Source organism: Mustela nivalis (genome assembly GCF_964662115.1).
Source record: "Mustela nivalis genome assembly, chromosome: 2".
Classification (NCBI taxonomy): Eukaryota; Metazoa; Chordata; class Mammalia; order Carnivora; family Mustelidae; genus Mustela; species Mustela nivalis.
Window position 1 is genome coordinate 3,021,510 of NC_139021.1, and position 18,422 is coordinate 3,039,931.

The 18,422-nt window shown below is 55.2% G+C and overlaps 1 protein-coding gene across 50 annotated transcripts in view; it reads left to right on the forward strand.

Moving 5' to 3' along the window:
* PTK2 (protein tyrosine kinase 2) overlaps nucleotides 1-18,104 on the forward strand; it is a 247,100-nt gene extending 228,996 nt beyond the window's left edge. For 43 of the 50 annotated variants that reach the window (XM_082720640.1, XM_082720644.1, XM_082720642.1 and 40 more), the window contains 6 exons: nucleotides 3,566-3,628; nucleotides 7,176-7,215; nucleotides 7,544-7,650; nucleotides 12,217-12,372; nucleotides 13,794-13,874; nucleotides 16,837-18,104. In XM_082720640.1, the coding sequence (XP_082576766.1) occupies nucleotides 3,566-3,628; nucleotides 7,176-7,215; nucleotides 7,544-7,650; nucleotides 12,217-12,372; nucleotides 13,794-13,874; nucleotides 16,837-17,049 (660 nt within the window). In that variant the 3' untranslated portion in view covers nucleotides 17,050-18,104. The remainder of the gene's footprint in view (nucleotides 1-3,565; nucleotides 3,629-7,175; nucleotides 7,216-7,543; nucleotides 7,651-12,216; nucleotides 12,373-13,793; nucleotides 13,875-16,836) is intronic. The other 7 variants (XM_082720664.1, XM_082720652.1, XM_082720674.1 and 4 more) reach the window with 1 other exon arrangement.
* Nucleotides 18,105-18,422: the final 318 nt, after the last annotated feature.

Consider the following 18,422-nt stretch of genomic DNA (forward strand, 5'->3'; position numbering starts at 1 on the left):
AACGCAAGGAGAAGTTGTGGAAGGAAATCACGCGAGCTTCTCCGGGATACCCGGCTGGTAAGAAAGCGAAACGGCCTTCTTGCCGACGTGGAGAGCGTGGTTCTGGTCTGGATAGAAGATCCCAGCGGGAACCGCTTTCTCTGGAGCCCGAGCCTCACCGAGAGCAAGGCCTGCGCGCTCTTCAGTTCCGGGTCGGCTGGGAGAGGTGAGGAGGCCTCGGGAGAGCAGCCGGAAGCCGGCAGCGGTCCCTGAGGCTGCAGGGAAGGGGTCGTCTCCAGACCGTCCCCGTGCAGGACCGAAGGGCAGTGCCGACGTCAGAGCCGCCGTGGTTCTCCAGAAGATCGAGCTCAGGTCACTCACGAAGGCGCTGCGCCAAGCAACAGGTGTCCCGTGTGGATGAACAGGTGTCCCTTGTACGGGGAGGAGACGCCATCTAGGACATCGGCAGCTGGAGAGAAGTCGGTGGCTGGCTTTAAAGCCTCAAAGGACAGGCTGACCCCTTGTTAGGGGCTCCCGCAGCTGGTGAGGGTAAGATGAGGCCGGTGCCCACGGGCCATTCTGGAAGTCCTAGGCCCTGCGGAATCATGTGGAATCTTTCTGCCTGAGCTCTATCAACGGAGCGGGAGAGGCTGCGCGACTGCTGTCTGCTTACAGCAGGACTCACTGAATGTTTTAAGCGCACTCTTGAGACCTCCTGCCCGGAAGAAAAGATTCGTTTTGAAATAGGACCGCTCACCGGCAGTGTACCTGGTCACCAGGAGCTCTGATGGGGACGGCCGCGGAGGTTTAGGCAGATCTGTGGCCAGGAGATCAAGGAGTAGCGTCCACGGTCAAGTCGTCTTATTTAAGACGGTGATAGCGGCCATGGGTAGGGAGTCCTCCGACGGAGCTGGGCGAAGCCAGCTGAAAACCTTCTGGAAAGGACGCATCATCCTAGATGTCGTGAAGAATTTGTGGTTCATGGGAAGAGGCCAAAATGTGAACAGAGACAGGAGTTTGGAGGAAGGGGATCACCCCCGTGGATGGTGGAGGGGCTCAGGACGTCCACAGAGGGCGTCCCTGCAGACATGGGGCCAGCAGCAGGAGAACCAGAGCCCTAAGCGGAGTCAGGACGCGGGACCGCACTGCCAAAATCTCTGGCTCGAACTCACGGCTGAGGAGGTGCCACACAGGGAGGAGCGGAGAATGCGCTTCCCAGAGATGGAGGCTATGAAGACAGGGAAAGACAACAGAGGATCTAGAACATTCCATGGCCCGAGTCGGCACGGCGACAGCCAGGTTTGAGAGGACAGACGCGGGCTTTGGAGGCAGCGTCTGTGGGTGAGATGCCGTCAGCGTCACAGGCTGTGGAGAGACCGTCGGGTGAAAGGGGCGGGCAGTGATGCGGTTGGTATGTTTTAGCAACAAAGTATCTTATAATTCAAGTATGTACATGGTGGGGGGTATAGCTCCGTGGTAGAGCATTTGACTGCAAGTATGTACATGGTGTTTCAGACCTAACGCTACTGCAGGCTTAATCCGCCAGAGCATGGTGTAGACACAGCTTGGATCACCGCCCGGAGACCGCATAGACCATCTTCTGCGATACCTGCTTTCCCTCGGCGTCAGGAGCCCCGCGCTGTAGCCCCACCGTGTGCCTGTAGTTCTGCTTTCTGAGCCGGGAGTTCCTCGTCTGTGAAACATCTTCTCTCCCTTGCATTTTTACTGCTGCATTCCTTGAGCAAGTACTTACTGAATGTCCAGTACGCACGTGACTGTCCCAAGCACGTACTTAATCTTTATGGTCACTGTACGAGGCGACTACCCCTTTTCCAGCTGAGAAATGATGGGTTTGGAGAGGTTGGATGCCTTGTCCAAGGGGCATGGCCCCTGTTCACGGTCAGTTGTGCAGGGACTGCATTTCCTCCCCCCTGCGTGTCCTGTTCCTACCTGGTCACAGAGAGAGTAGGGGAAGCCGACAGCCCATAGCCTCCGTCCTCCCGGGGCCTGGCATCTGGTGTGAAGAAGCAGAAGTGTTCTAATGTGTAGGAACGGAGCGCAGATCTATACAGTATTTTGTTTCTTGAACTGTTTTCAATGGCAGTGCAGTGGTGCAGGCCCGGAGAGAGCCTCTGGTCAGCGGTAACGCCAGACAGCGCGCCCGCTGGGCAGCTCGAGCCGGGATTTGTCAGATGCTCGAACCCTCTGACTCAGAAATTCCATCCTTAGAAACCTGTGCTAGGGAAATAGTCAGGGACATCGTCAAACATTGCCACACAGAGGTCTACATCCACAACCTATTTACACAGTCAAAATTTTGAAAAGGGCCGTGGCATTCAGCAGACAGAATGGTTTTCTTCACATGACTCTCTCTGCGGTGCCTGCTTGGTCTGTAGTATTCATTCGTCTAATCCTCCCGTGAGGCCCAGGCAGTAGCTACCATGACTGCGCTGTTTCGAAGCAGAAAAAACTAAGGCCCAGGTCACTTCGCTTTGAAAGGGCCGGAGCCTGAGCCACCCCCAGGCTGCCTGACGCCAGAGCCTGTTCACCTCACTGTCCATTTCCGTTTGTGACAACCCTCACGTTGGGGGGTGGGGTACTGCAGCTTATTAACCTGATTTGACCAATTTCCACTATATAATGTTACATAAAGGATAGAAGATTCTATGGCATGTCTTCATTTTTGTAAACAGACGTTTGTAAGAAGGCACATAAAGCTCATTTCTTTCTCAGCACTTCCCCCACCCCACTACACCGCCACACACCAACGCTTATGGGTTCTGTCCTCTGTGCTCAGTGCCGGGCCCTTGCAGGTGTAGGGTGGACAGGACAGATCAGACATGGAGACGTTCTCTGTCGAATGGGGGAAGTGATTACTGCGGGATTCCTGCCACGGAGAGGATCTCTGTAAGATTCAGCAGACTGGCAGAGACCAAGAAAGGAGCCATCCTGTCTGGAGAGGCCTTGGGAAGTGCCCCCCAAGAAGGGGTCTGGGGCCGGAGCACATGGGCAAAGGGGAGGCAGGAGTCTGCGTGGCCATGGAGCGGGTGTCGGGCGGGCGGGAGGCCGCCACACATCCTGGGCTTCAGCGCGTGGACCTAACGCGCTATACCGTGACGGCACGTAACCATCTTGGTCTGTTGGGGGGTTCGTGAAATTCACGTACTCTTATTCATGGTAGATCCAGCTTTATCCGCGCGGTTTCTGAATCGTGGATGCGGTGGGCGTGACTGGACTCTGCTGCGAGGACAGACGAGCCCCACTCTGCCGGAAGCGGCGCCCGGGGCGGAGGTCTCTCTGTCCAGGAGAAACCCCGTGCGGCGCTAGGAGGAGCGGAGAAGACAGGCTTTCCCGGGCTGCGTGCGGCCGCAGAGCCCTCCTCTTCGCTCTGCACATGTGGCTTTGCCAGGATGACTAACCTGGGTTTGGCATCACGGGGTTGGAGGATTTTTCTGAAACTGGGGAACTTTCAACCGTGCTTATTCAGGGGACGATGATGTTGTTTGCAAAAGGAACCGAATACAGAATATGTCCGTGATTCTCCAACCAGGAATGAAACTGTCTGGTTTTGTTTCCTCTGCTTTAGAAACCTGACGTCCGGCTCTCTCGAGGCAGTATTGACAGGGAGGACGGAAGCCTCCAGGGCCCGGTAAGCAGCGGTCGAGTTCTTGCCAGGATGGACGGGGGCATCGCTTTGTGTATACAATACCCACTCTCACTCACCTTCATAGCCTGGAACACATGAATCCGTTCTTTAAGTAAAGCGAACATTTTGGCCCAGACGGCTGGAAGCTGTCGTGCGCAGCCCAGTGCGACGCTCCCCGGGCTCTGTGCTCTCCAGAAACCGGTGTGCGCGCTGCTAGCGTCTGTAAGCTGTCCTTCGCTACATGTTTGTACTCCTAGTGTGTGCTGATACGTTTCCATGGTCACAGGATACTTGTGTAGGATTTTTTTTTCCTACGTGTGTTGTAGGGGGAAGTGCCTGAAACTCTCTTTAAAGAGCTGGCTTACGGTTATTCGAAATACGTTTAAAGCCTGCTAGAAATATTCTCTAGTCTTTTAGGGAGAGTAGTTTAAGTCATTTCATTAAGATTTCCATTAGCAGAAGTTTGAGTAAAATACAAGCAGATTTCTCTAAACGTGTAAAGAAGTTTCCAGGACAGGAGAGAGGCTGGAGCCACCATGCGGCGGAGCTGTGGAGATAAAGCATCTGCCTCCCCGGGCTTCCGGGTTTACTTCCAAACACACTTACTTGTGTGCCCAAGGCTGGGTCCTCACCCAGCCCCGAGATGCACCGTGTGGAGTGACCTACCAGGAGTTTCTCTAACCCGTGCTGTGCAGTCCAGCTGCCCCTGAGATCTGGCCCCCGGAGTATGTGCTTGGTCACCAGCATGGGAAGATCTGACCCCTCCCGTCAGAGTGTGCTGGCGCGGTAGGCTCTGGTTCACGAGCACGAAGTCCCATCACCTGCCATTGAACGTTCCACACACACAGCTCCTTCCTTAGATCGAAAAGGTGAACTACTAGTCCTCCTCACTTGGTACGACCGAGCCTTGGCGTGAAGGTAAACCCTGTTCAGGGGACTGGGATGTTCTGTTAGAAAAGGGAGGTGGTATGTGTTTCAGTACGTGGCAATAGCAGGCCCCCAGAAAGCACATGGACTGGGAGAATCAGGAAGTGAATCAGACGTGGATAGAAGGTTCTAGAGAAATGCTCCGTGGAGTGGATGACACGGGACAGGTCTGCTTGCGGTCTTGTCACCCAGGCCTAGGCAGCCTCGGAAGTGCTTAGTGCTGACGAAAAAGTACCTAGTGCTGCAAGGTGCTGTGCTGAGTGCTGTCCTCATACCGCCTCCCTGAGACCCAGGCCTGTTGCCGTCCGCACCCTACAAAGGGGTAAACCGAGGCTTATGGAAAACTTGCTCAAGGTGACCTGTCTCTGTGCCAGACCCCTGCCTGTGCACCGGCGAACTCGACGGCTCCCTGCGAGGGGTGTGGTTCAGGTTGTGGTCGCTTCCTGCCAGGAGGCCGGTGGCACACTGTGACCGTTCTGCTCTTCCCTCTGCTGGCCTGTGCTGAATTGAGGGAACAGTCTGACTTGGCCTGCTTCTTGAAATGCTCCAACTTAACATTTGGAAAATGGGCCGTGGCTTCAGGGAGAAGTCGTTGAACTGTTCAGGGCTCTGGTTTTCTGATAATACACCTCATCCACGTGCCTGGGTGGGGGCGGGGGTCGTCACAAGGTGAACCTGCTGTCAACATCCATGTTATTTTGAAAATCCAAATGGTTTTCGCTTTTCATGCAAGTTGTTGGGGGTCAGGTTCCAGTAGCCAGGTATTATGGCTTGTTCACTAGCTCTTGCCTACTTCAAATCGAGTCTTCTCCGAGGTCCAGGGCCAGTAGCTAAATAGGCCGGAGGACAGAAGGCAACCGACTGCACACATCCGTCCGACTTCCGCAAGTAGGGACTCGCCCGTGCCTTTCCTCCCAGAGCGACCTGTAGAATGGCCTAACAGTACATCATGCTGAATCAATCCAGAATGTCCTTATGATAGAATTTTCTAGTTAGTTGAATTTTCTTATAACCTGGGTATCAGCCAGAAAATTCTTTGTGTTTGGAGTCTTTTTAAATGTGCGCATTTTACTGCCTGGATCAGTGAGCACAGCCAAGCTCACGGACTGCTCCGCTGCAGGCTGGGGTTCTCCCAGCCCACTCACCCTCCACCTCCCCTGGCCCTGGCTCCTCCCATGCTGCTTGCCCCTCCTGGGGGACCCCCATCTCTGGGCCACTCTCCTCCCAGATTTCTTCACGGCTTCCCCCACCCAAGTCCCCCACCCCGTGTGTGCCAAGGTCACATTCTCAGAAGGCCTGATCTTCCCAAGACCTGCCGTGTCCTCCCCTCTCACCCCACCCCGTGTTCCTTTGCCACCAGGCTTGGCGACATGCTGTCGTGTGCACCTGCTGTCACTGTGCTGCCTGTGTTACACTGGCCACTCCATGGGCAGGGGTGGGAGGGCGCTTGTTCTGTGTCCGGAACAAAGCAGGTGTTCGGCAACTGTCAGGTTGGCTAGGCTGGCCAGGGAGAGCTGCACCGAGTCAGCGGTAAGGAGTCCTCATCCTTCACACTAACCGGCTCTAGCGTCTGGGAGCCTCGAAGCTCGGCTGTGAAAGTGTGGGGACAGCTTGTGTGCTTCCGGCCGGGGAGCGGTTTTAACCGTGTGCGCGCTCCGTCCTCACGTTTTACAGAAGTGCGTCTCTTCACGGCAGAAAGTAGAGCACCTGGAAATATATATATTTTTAGCTAGTTTATTATTTTAAATTAAGCAAGGTAAGTCTCTTCAGAAGTAGAGTATGTTTCATTTTGTTTAGATTTTATTTATTTACTTATTTGACGGAGAGACACAGGGAGGGGGGGAGCACAAGCAGGGGAAGCAGGAGAGGGAGAAGCAGGCTCCCCACTGAGCAGGGAGCCTGATGTGGGGCTCGATCCCAGAACCCTGGGATCCTGACACTTAACGACTGAGCCACCCAGGCACCCCTAGAATGTGGTTCTAAAGAGATTTCTTTCCGTTTAGTTGCCCTAGAATAGGTTGTTTGCAGAGCGCAGCTGGGACAGCCCACGGCAGAGCGGCCTCCAGGGGGGCAGCCTTTGTCCCGCACCCGGGGTGGGAGTCCTGGGCTCGCGCTTTGGCTTGTTCCCACACACGGGCTTGGGTGACAGTGACAACATAGGCATCCAGAATGCCCCAGTGCCACCAAGCCTCCCAGGATCACTGTCCCGACTGTACCCCTCCCTGTGAGGAGAACGTCCTGGGGCTATGAGGCAGCTTCCCCAGCAAGGGACGCAGACGCCGCAGAGGCCTGGATTTCGCACTCCTGGGACGTGAACTGGCGGCACCCGTGGGTGTCGTTTTTTTAAAGGAAATTCTAAACTGCCTGTGACGACTCCCGTCCGTGTTCCCATACCGTCCCACACTTGCTTCTGTCAGAGCCCTCTTCCCACAGCCGCTGGCATTCTAGCGGTTTTAAACCCCCACCCCCAGTGAGGCCTCGAAGGCAGCCCCCCATTGTGTGGGTCTTTGAACCCAGCATTTCACACACACGTGCGTGCGAGGGACAGCAGGGGAGGGGAGGGAGGGAAGGCCGTGCCCGCGGTGTGGGCTGGCGGGCTCACCGAGCTCTGCTTTTCCCACAGACTGGAAACCAGCACATCTATCAGCCTGTGGGGAAACCAGGTAAGTGAAGGAACGAATTATCAAGAAGCTTTTATAATTTATTAAAGGGAGCAGGTTTTAAACGTGTGGAGTTTCTTAGCGTTAGAACACCTCATGATTATTTAACACTTTTCCCTCCACGGGCCAAAGCAAGTATGATGTTTACCGAGCTCAGCTGATGGCTGGAATATTGGAGAACAGAGCTCCCTGCTCCAGCACATCAGGGACGCCTCGGTAGCGTGCCCTGAGAGGAGTGTCTCTGCGGTAACGGGACTCGTGCTGGGTGTCGAGGGGGTGTTTCTGTTCCGTGTGATCGTGCTGCGCTTAACGGACGCTCCCCATTCACCAGATCCTGCAGCTCCGCCAAAGAAACCGCCACGGCCTGGGGCCCCCGGTCACCTGGGCAGCCTTGCCAGCCTCAGCAGCCCCGGGGACAGTTACAACGAGGGTGTCAAGGTAGGCATCTGAGCCCGAGCTCTGCTCAGGGCTCTGTGGGGCCTCTCCCTCTGGGGTCAGTGATCTGGAACCAGCACTGGGGCGGAAGGAACAGAGCGGCGCTGCTGCGGGTCCCAGGCGCCCGTCTGCTCGGGCTCCACACTCCTCCGAGAGTCAGGGACAAGCTTGATGGGAGCATGACCTGCCTGGTTTGCTTTCACGTGAGAGTCTCGGGCCTCAGCTAGAGCCCAACTTCTAGATAGGGTTTCCTCTTATCAGACAGAATGTTCTTTGGGAGTGAAGTGCTGGGATGGCTTTAGTAAATCCAGACGCCTCGGGAAAGGAGCTCTAATGCGGGCTCACTTTGCTCTTAAGTGTGTCCGTAGGGCTCGGTGGAAAACGGCCACCACGTTCCACCTGGGGCAAGGACAGCATTGATAGTGGCAGCACGGACCGCGCGGCCGGCCCTGGGGACGGGCGTGCCGGGGGGGGGGGCGGGGGGGGGCGTGCGGCTCAGGCAGGGATGGCTACAGTTGCTTCTCGCCTCGGGAACGCCACCCTGCTGTGCGTCACCACTCCTGGCTGCCCCCCACCCTGGCCTTCGCTGCCCCTGCCATGTTGGCCTCTGGGTCCCTCGGAAGCAGCGCTCCTCTGCGAGAAGCAAAGGCAAGGGTTCTCTCTCTTGCCCATTTAATGAGAGGATCTCTCTGCTCTTCTTTGAGAGATCAGTCAATTCTCAAAATATGTCTTATTTCTTAATTCTGATATACCTTTTTTGTACATTTTAGTATCTCTAAAATCAGGGTGACGTGTTGGTTTAATTGACCGCTTTTTTTTCTTAGAGGAGGTTAGAAAGGTGCCTCCTGCATCGGATTGGGTCATAAATTCTGGTAACGATGTTACTGGTTAAAAGCAACTTTGTCTGACTACTAACCGGGCTCCTGGAGTGCCTCCCTGTAGCAGGTGCTGTGACGCTGTGACGGAACCTGTCCTCACGTTAGCCTCACAGGATTGCCGGTGGCAATATTGTTCCCACTTTTCACACGAGACAGCAGGGTTCGCAGAGGTGAAAGGGCAGAGTCAAGGTTACAGGCTCCCTAGCTGAGCTAGCATTTAGCAAGCTGGCTGGGGGTTCCCAGAGAGAAGAGAGGAGGCTCTAGGTGGAGAGAAATGCCATCTCTGGCCCAGAGGGGCGGTGAGCAGGGAGTGAACGGGCTGGCCCTGGATAGACCCAGCTGCCCCCTGAGGGGTGCAGCCCAGGCCCCACTGGGCCAGAGGCACCCCTGCTCTGAGTGCCACTGGTCAGCACCCCTGGACACCAGAGCACTGGTCTGGAACTCGGCCCGGGGCCTGGCATCTGGTGGCTCCCAGCTCGGGGGAGCAAAGGGGGGGGACACAGCCCTTCCTAATGGGGTTTCTTGGCATAAATTTAAAAAGGGAAGAGGGAGAAATTAGGTTAATGAAGTTTGTCATTTACATGAGCCACAAGAGCAAATTTTCAAAATGGCTTGTATTATAAGGAAAAGCTAACCTGAGAAACGCTCAGATACCAGCTTAGAATGTGACGTGTGTTTGCCGGTACGTTTGTAATAGCATGAATGAATGTAATTGGAAAATCCCCTCAAGGAGGGTGTTAAGCAAGGAGAAATCATGATGGATACAGCATACTTACCTAAAGTGCATGTTTCTAAGATTTTATTTATATGAGAGAGAAAGCATGAGGGGGAGAAGGTCAGAGGGAGAAGCAGACTCCCCACAGAGCTGGGAGCCCAATGCGGGACTCAATCCCGGGACTCTGGGATCATGACCTGAGCTGAAGGCAGACGCTCAACCAACTGAGCTACCCAGTTGCCCCATAAAATGTATTAAGCAACGTTTTCTTTGATAGTAAGTATGAAGCAGAGGTGCCTAGGTGACTCGGTGGTTAGGTGTCTGACTCTTGATCTGAGGGTCGTAAATTCCTGGGGTTCCATGCTGCATGTGGAGCCTACCTAAAAATAACAATAATAATAAGTATGAAGTCTGTGTTTCTAGTTCTTTCTTACCCTTCTGTTCCGTAGAGCTCACTGACTTCAGCCTCAAAGAACAATACCAGTTTAATACAGACGTGCTGGTCTCTAGGCGTGACTCAAGTTCATCCAGATAACATTAATCAGAAGCCCATCTGGGTTTCTCCTTGGTGAATTTGTCTCATTTCTGGATTGCTTGAAGCACCGCTGAAGTGGTTGGAACTGTGTGTGTCTCCGGGGCGTGGCGCTCTACCCCAGCTGCTTGCCAAGGAGCCTCCAAGTCGGCGAGCCCCAGGAAGCAGGAAACTATGCTTTGGGTTTGGGGGTGTTACTGTGCAGAGTGGCTGGAGGCACTGGGACAGAGCTTCTGTGGCCCGCCCAGAACACACACAGAAGAACAGAAGCTTTAACTAGGTTAGCATAAGGCAGCCTTTGCCTCCGGGAGCCCCAAATGGCCTCGGGTCTTCCTGATGGAGCCCCACCTGTGGCACCTGCTGCGGAAGCTGGGCCTCTGTGTCGGGCCAGCCTGAAGTGGCACATCGTGCCGAGTTCGTCACAGGGCCATGTGTGACTCTCAGAGGAGAAAGGGAGAGACAGGGATGTCCTCTCTTGAGTGAAGTGGTAGGAGTGATCTCCCTCTTTCTAATGCAGGGACGCTCACTGTGGAAGGTTGGACTTGACATTTAAAATTCTGCTGAACTCCTATACCAAAGGCTACACCTGTTTCAGGCAGAGCCGAGGAGGGGGCAAGAGAGCCGCCTTTCCCCAGTTAACTTGGTCTTTTAAGTTACGATAGGGTAGTCTTGGTGGAAACTGTAGAGGAAAAAAACATTAAATAAAACTTCTAAGTTTGAAATAAAGGAGCTTGAAAGGTAAGACTTGGCTCAAAAGAAGGGTTGTTTTCTTTGTTCTGTTTTTGTTTTTCAACTAAGCTCCTGATGCCTGTACACACTCAGCCTGAAGCCAGGGATCTTGTATTGCGGGCTAGCTAATGGCAAGGCCTGCTTCCGAGGACGCCAGGGGCTGGGTGTGGGGCGCGGGGCGGGACAGTCTCTCCCGGTGGCCCAGAAGCCCGAAGGGCAGTTCCCAGGCATGTCAAGCGCATCTCAAGGCCTCTTCTCTCTGAGGACCCCTAACGCTTGCTTCTCGCATGGCCACTGGGTTGTCCCTCTCGGGCTTTGCATATTGTTGTCGTCATTTACTTCCTGAAGACAAGCATGGCGCGTGGCAGGGCGCCGGCACCCTGGACCGAGCACCCGGCCGTGGTGCCTGGATGACCAGGGAGCCGAGGGGTGGCTCCCAGGCAGGCTCAGACCCGCTCCTTTTGGTGCTGCTCGTGTGTTTTTGTGGGTTTTGTCTGCTGCCTTTATTAATACTGTTTTTCTTTTTTCCCTTTCTCTGATAAATTTCTCTAACTTTTCCTCACCTCCCGTTCAACAATAGCCATGGAGGGTAAGCACATGATGTCTGTGTGTCTGTCCCACTCCTTCACTCCTGGTGCTCTGCATGTGACTCTGGGGCAGAAATCAGGAAGCCTGGGGAGGGCACCTTGGCTTGGCCTGTCCCCAGAGACAAGGTCTTTACTTGCCAGAGAGTGAGGCACGAGCCTCTGTGCAGGGACTGACTTCCTGTCTGTGGCTGTCTCGAACCAGACTTGAACAATGGGCTCCAGGTTCCTCGGACAGAGTCAGAGGTTCAAAGTGGGCACCTAGGAGTTTAGGCTGAGCGCTTGTCCCCAGACCCATGGGCAGACAGCCACGATTTTGTACTGCACTCTGGTTTCCTTAAAATAGACCTGGACAGCCCTTTCTGTGCCCAGTGTTACCCATGTGACCTTTGAGATGCCGTTGGACACGTTCCGTGGGCCGGGTGCTCACCAGCCTTCAGTGCTCGGCTTCTCGTGGGTGACTTCGGTCGGGGTCTCTGTGCCGGGTGCTGGGGTGGGCGTGTGCCCAAGAGCTCCTTCAGGTCCCCCTTGCTCCAATGGCCCAGTGACGAGCCGAGGCCCAGCCACAGGCGTGTGCACCATGGGGTTCCTGGCGACACTGCCAACGCCCTCGCTCTTGCAGCGCGGTGCAGTCGGGTCTGCTTCACGAGGCTCGTATCTGTCCTCTTGTTTCAGTCGTGAAAGGAACACACGTGTCCCTGATGTGGTCTGAAGGCGGCTACGCCGAGCCACATAACTAAGCAGGATTAGAGTCCTAACACAGGACGCTTGAGCCCCCAGCCAGCTTCCTGTGAAATCGCAGACGCAGACTACATGAACTCTCTCTCTCGGTGGATGATTCTGGGGGGCCTCGAATCACTGCTCTGAAAGAATCTGGGGCTTTTAATGTCATGCGTGTGATTCCACTTCCTTTCCTTTAACTGAGCTCAAAGTCACAAAAAACGATTGCCTCGTTCACTTGTCCCTCGGATGAATTACTTGACTGTCATCCTCCCCGCGAGCTGTATCCCTACAGACAAGCCAATCAATTGTGATCAGCTCTGATCTCTTTTAAAGACCCCCTCGAACCCGGCCGCGGTGAGGTGCCACCACCTTGTGGCTACTGGGGGCGTAACAGCTTCTGTGTTGCAGCTTCAGCCCCAGGAAATCAGCCCCCCGCCCACTGCCAACCTGGACCGGTCCAACGACAGGGTGTACGAGAACGTGACGGGCCTGGTGAAGGCTGTCATCGAAATGTCCAGCAAGATCCAGCCAGCCCCACCAGAGGAGTACGTTCCCATGGTGAAGGTAAAACCCACCCCTGCGTCCCGAGGAAATGTTGTTAAAATCATGGAAGCCGCGGGTCAGACCCGATGCTTCCAGACTTGAGCGTGAAGGCACCGCACATGCCCAAGTTAAGTCTGACCAAACGACCATCCCAGCCCTGGTGCTTGGGGCAGCGCAGGCTTTAACAGTCCCTGCTCACGCTTAGGGTCTTGCATGAAAAAATCAAGCAGCGGGATGGCGTCACCCCAGGCTGTGGTGTGATGCCGTCGCCGTGAAGTGTGAACGTGTGCAGACCGGTGCTGTGTGTGCACCTTCGGGACATGTGGCTCTGCTGCAGGAGCACCAGCGCTCAAGGAGAGCACTTGACCTTCACGTGCCGCCCCGGGGAGGGGGGCGGGGGGCGCCATGGAGAGGGACGTCGAGGGATTTATCTGTTCTGTTTTCTTCCGCTGAGGGGCAGGTGCATATGTGCTCACAAAATGAAAATACTCAACACCAGTTTCACCTTTCCACGCTGCGCTCAGGGGCCTGGCGTCCCGGAAGGAGTGCTGGCAGCTCTGAGGGAGGCTAGGTGCCCCCGGGACAGGGTCCACTGGCGTGTGCCAGCTCAGGGGCTCTGCAGCTCAAAGGGTGCTATGAAGCTTTGCTTTCAGCCTCTATTTCTGGAACATACCCTTGAACACACTTTTTTTTTTATATATATATTTTGTTATTTATTTGACAGAGACACAGTGAGAGAGGAAACACAAGCAGGGTGGGTGGGAAAGGGAGAATTTGTATTCCCACCGAGCAGGGAGCCTGATGTGGGGCTCGATCCCAGGACCCTGGGACCATGACCTGAACTGAAGGCAGATGCTTAATGACTGAGCCCCCAGGTGCCCCACTGAACACACTTTTTTAAAGTGTGGTAAGATACACCGAATGTAAAATGTACCATCCTTGCCACCCGTCAGCCCGCCACGGTGTTACCTACAATCACATTGTTAGAGAACTAATCTCCAAAACTCTTCTCACCTTGCAAACAGCGGTGCCCCTCCCCCGTCCCGGGCGCCCCATCTGCTCCCTGTCCCCGTGAACACGGGGCCTCCAGGATGCAGAGTTGAGAGGGGGAATGGTGTCATCCTGTATCTCTCCGTTGGGGATGGGCTCATGTCCTGAGCACAGTGTTGGGCAGGTTCGTCCACGCCGCCACAGGTGTCAGAATGTCCCTCTCTTTAAGGCTGACTCCCATTCCGTCAGGGACCAAACTGAGCGTTCTGAGAACCCCGTCTTTGGGGAAACGCCTGATCACTTCAGATCAGAGTCAATACTGAGGAAAAGAAGTTCAGTAATTTTCTTTCAAGTGTTGGGAACGAGACAGCCCCGTAACGGAGAGGAGCCTTTGCTCCTGGTGTGAAAGCCCTTTGCGCGTGTTCTGATCCCTGGTGTGGCTTGTCTCCTAGGAAGTCGGCCTGGCCCTGCGGACATTACTGGCCACCGTGGACGAGACCCTTCCGGTCCTGCCAGCCAGCACTCACCGAGAGGTAGGACCTGGCGCTGACGGAGCGGCCGGGACATGGCCGGGGCTCGGGGCTGGCTGGGGTGCTCCAGCTGCTCGGAAATCACGACCTCCCAGCCGGGGGCCTCGGGTGCGGCGCGCCCACCGACTTGCGGCCCTGCGCCTTGGAGGCAGGGTGGAGGGGTACCCGCTGGGCTGGTTAGATCCACGCCCCCGCTGCCTGCTCCTAAGCTGGGGGCGGTGGGAGCCCGAAGGACGGGAGGCTGTGGGGACGGCGGGGAGCGCCGGTGCAGAGCTGGGTGCGGGCCAGATCCTTCAGCACCACCTCAGGTAGGGGCCAGAGGACAGTGGAAATGAGCTGAGAGGGGCAGCCTGCCCTCCTCCCTTGAATTTTCTGAAAAATATTATAGTTTGCAAATGATGCTGGTTTCCCACATAAAGCAGTGACAAAAAGTGCCTTAAAACTTGCATTTTAAAATTTTTTTGAGGAATTCAAAGTTGACCCAAAATACTGTCTCTCGGCGATAATCTCATTTTTGCTATTTTTGGCCATTTTGCATCATGTGCTGACAAACAAATGAGCAGACACACCTGCCTTGTTTTACGAATGCTCCCAGCCATGCCGGTTTCCGGGGTGCTCCCCGGCCTCCAGAAGTGTGCAGCCCCCGGGCCACACGTGCTGCTCCCCCTTCCCGCTCCCCTTCCCTCCTGCTCCTGCGTCCACTCTCCTACCGTCCAGCCCTGCAGCCCAGCGGGGCTCTTCTCCTGCGTCGTCTTAGTGTCTGTTTGAAGTGATGCCAAACTGAAAGAAAAATTGGGAGAACCGTGCAGAGAATTCCCGAACGTCCTCAGCCCAGTTTCACTGGCTTTTAACATTTCCCACACTCTCTGTCTCTGTCCACACCCGCAGCCTCTGTTCTCTGAACCGTGTGAGAGTAGGTCACGTGTGTCAGGCTTCTTACCCTCTGTTCATTTCTCCCATCAGGAGGCTGTTCTCTGATCTGGAGGGTTTGGACAGCTGGGCCGTCTGCACCCCTGCGCGGTCCGCTTGGGCAGTGTGTCCAGTTGCCTCACCCTCTAGTTCAAGGCAGCAGGGCTGTATGTCCTGCCCGACCCCACACGCCTGTCTGGTAGTCTGCTTTGGCCTGGAGCAGGTCCTTCAGACTCTTGTCTTTCCGCTGCCAGCATTTTGGAAGAATATGGCCAGTTACCCGACAGTGTTTATTCCCCAAGTGGAGTTGAGGGGTGTTCTGCAATGATTGAGGTTTCCTGCCAATCAGATGGAGGCTGAGTGCCCCTTGGGACTTGGCGTCTGAGGCTCCTGGTGGCCCGGTGATGCCCGTCTCGATGGACCTGGCCCGGCACCCCTCCACGCTGCCTTTGCAAAGGGCATCCGTTCACCTGCACGAAACCACCGGAACCATTTTGGAAAATGCCTGACTGCTTGCTTTGTGGAATTGTAGATTTCTAGCCCGTTAGGACGTTAGCTCAGTCCTCTGCTTCATTGGGACTTTAATTGATCTTCAGATTTTTCAGAATTTTCCAAACAGTAGAGAAGTTCCGTATGCCAGAGATAAGAAAATCGTATCCTAACAAGTAAATGTTTTGGTGAAACCATTTCAAAAATATTCCTTTAGCTGATAAAGCCTGACATAAACTCTCCATCTGCCCTGATTCTTCTGCACAGCTCGCGCTCCCATACATATCTGAATTAAGGAGAGGAGCTTTCTTTGATCTGCCTCCCTCCTTCCCCCCCCCACGTGCGCCCTCAGAGAGCAGCCCATCCCCATCCCCTCTCGCAGCTGCCGCGGGGGCCGCCGGCCACCCTGCTCCCCCAGTCCTGGCTCCTCCTCCCCCTGCGCTGAATGTGGCTGACCCCCGGGGCCGCATGGGCGGCCAACACGCACGCCTTCCAGTTGGCAGCTTCTCTGGGGCTCTGCAGCACGTGCACAGGTCGCTGTCCGGTGCGTCTGGCTCTGTGCTCTCGGTGGGATCTCAGCCGTGCAGTGGGTGCCCGCCTCCCGCAGGACACGGCTGCTCCCGGCTCGCTTCCGCGGTCGGCGGGACCCTGCACTGGCCATGCCTGCGCCTGGGAGCCCCGCGCGCCCACGCACACGGACGAGCAGCCGCCCGCCCGCGTCATTGTGTCTCAGCCTGGGCCTGGCCTCTCCGTCCTCACTGTCCCCGTGCCCTCGTCCCTTGGTTCCCACAACAGCCTCTGAGCTGCCCTCTCTGCCTCTGGCTTTCCTGCCCCTCCATTCCACGTCCACACTTTGCCGCCAGCACGCTCTTTCTAGAACACCCACGTGGAGGATGGTGTTCCCCTTCCCCAAAATCTCTTCGGCCTCCTTACAGGCACGGTCAGCAGGATGGAGGTGACTCGGCGGGGCCCGTGAGGCCCTCCTCAGACGAAGCCAGCCTCCTCGTACAGTCGAGGCCAATTTCAAACAACTTCCCCTCAGAACAAAGGGGGATCCTGGTCCTGTTGTGGGATTTGTCCCAGTGTGTTCGAGGGAGTTGTGCGTGGTTCCACACTCGACTGAGCCCAGGTGTGTCTGACGCACTCGTGTGTTTGCACACCGAGGGCTCGTGTATGTGCGCTCGGCAGTGAACGTTTCTGCTTGAACAGATGAGGAAGGTTCTGAGACGCGGAGGCAGAGGGCTGACCCTCCGCGCGGCCTCTTCTGGCTCCGCGGCCCTGCTCCCACTTCCCAGCAGTTCGGGGTCGCCTCTCACCCAGGAGAAGGGGTGTGAGCCTGAGACACGGTTGTGAGTCCAGAGCCGGGTGTCTCTGTCAACTGGCAGCCGCCGCCTGGTCGACCTCAGCAGCTCTCCTGTTGCCCCCTCTGACGGGAGGGCCCTGGGCCTCGTGGCCTCTGAGGTGCCACCACACGGCGATTGAAGGAGAAGAAAGCTGCTTCTCCGGGCAGTGCCCGAGGAACAGTGGACGCGACATTCCTCTCCTGACCTCTCTCTCGCCCTTGCAGATCGAGATGGCCCAGAAGCTGTTGAACTCCGACCTGGGCGAGCTCATCAACAAGATGAAACTGGCTCAGCAGTGCGTCATGACCAGCCTCCAGCAGGAGTATAAGAAGCAGATGCTGACCGCTGCGCACGCCCTGGCCGTGGACGCCAAAAACTTGCTGGACGTCATTGACCAAGCGAGACTGCGGATGCTCGGGCCCACGAGGCCGCACTGAGGGCGCTCTCCGCGGACGTTCTCCGGCCTTCCACCAGCATGAGGGGCCCGGGTCCTCGGCCGCCGGCACGCGCCGCGCCAACGGCTGTGACTGACAGCTGGTTGAAAGCTCTTTCATTTCAGTTTAACCACATTTGATTTGAGTTCAGTTTTTTTGTCTCTTTCTTTTCTTTATTCTTCTTTTTTTTTTAAATCATGGCGTTCAGAAAAGTCCAGGATCCAAAACGTGGCATTTTTCTGAGAATGAAAATTATTCGTGAGACACTTTTAAGAATCTTGAAGAACAGATGGTGTTCACGTTAGGGTGTTTCCGTGGAAGCAGCCCCGGCGGTGGTGTGCGGACCTGAACCAGCCCGGCGATGTGTTGGGAGGCGGGGAGACGGGGCGGAGAATGCCGGGAGACCCGAGGGGCTGGGAATTCTTCGGCGAGCTGCGGAGCCGCGGCCAGACTCCAGTCTCTGTTGGGAGAGCGTTCTTGAGTCGCCATCTGCTAGCACCGCTTTAAGAGAAGGAATGTCAGAGCTATATTTTGAAGACTTGAGTCGTTTCAGAAAAAAACAACCACCCTTTTGTCTTTCCTGCCTTTTACTTTCCTGTCGGATATGTGAAGATTTGGTTGGAAGATAGCTGTAGAACACACTAAAAACCTTGTCTTTTTTCACCAGAATAATGTGCCAGTTTTTTGTAGCAATGTTACTTCTCTTGGAAGCAGAAATGCTTTGTACCAGAGCACCTCCGAGCTGCGCTGAGAAGAGGTTCTGGAACCAACCCTGTTTTCCAGTTTTATATAATTTATAAAGAAAGATTGAAGCCATGTTGACTCTCTCGCAGCCACTGGAGCTGACTAACCCTTCATCATGTCTGTCTTCCCAGCGGAGAATTAAGCAAAGCAGAGATTCGGTTTTCGTTTGATGTCCAGTTACACCATTCATTCTGTTAAATAATTTTGAAAAATATGCCCTCCCTTTAGTTTGTCGGGGGATATAAATTATTCTCAGGAAGAATATAATGAACCGTACAGTTACTTTGACCTATTAAAAAGGTGTTACCAGTAAAGTTCTTGGTGTAATTTCGTTTGGCTCCTTCAGACCATTTAAACTTCTTCAGGTCACTTGCCAGATAACGTACGGGAAAGCTCTCGATAATCACCAGGTTCTCTTTCTCTGTCTTCTAGACAAGTCCAGGATGTTACCGCGGGGGGATGGCCAGGGCAGATCAGCCTTTGCGGTCCGTCTCTGCTTATCACGTGCACAGTCAAGACAGCAATGATATTCCTCTCTGAGCCGTTCCCTCTGCGCCCGTGGGCTTCTCAGGAGCCTGGCAGCCTCGAGGAGCCGGCCCAGAGCCAGATCTCTTGCCAGGGCAGCGGTCAGC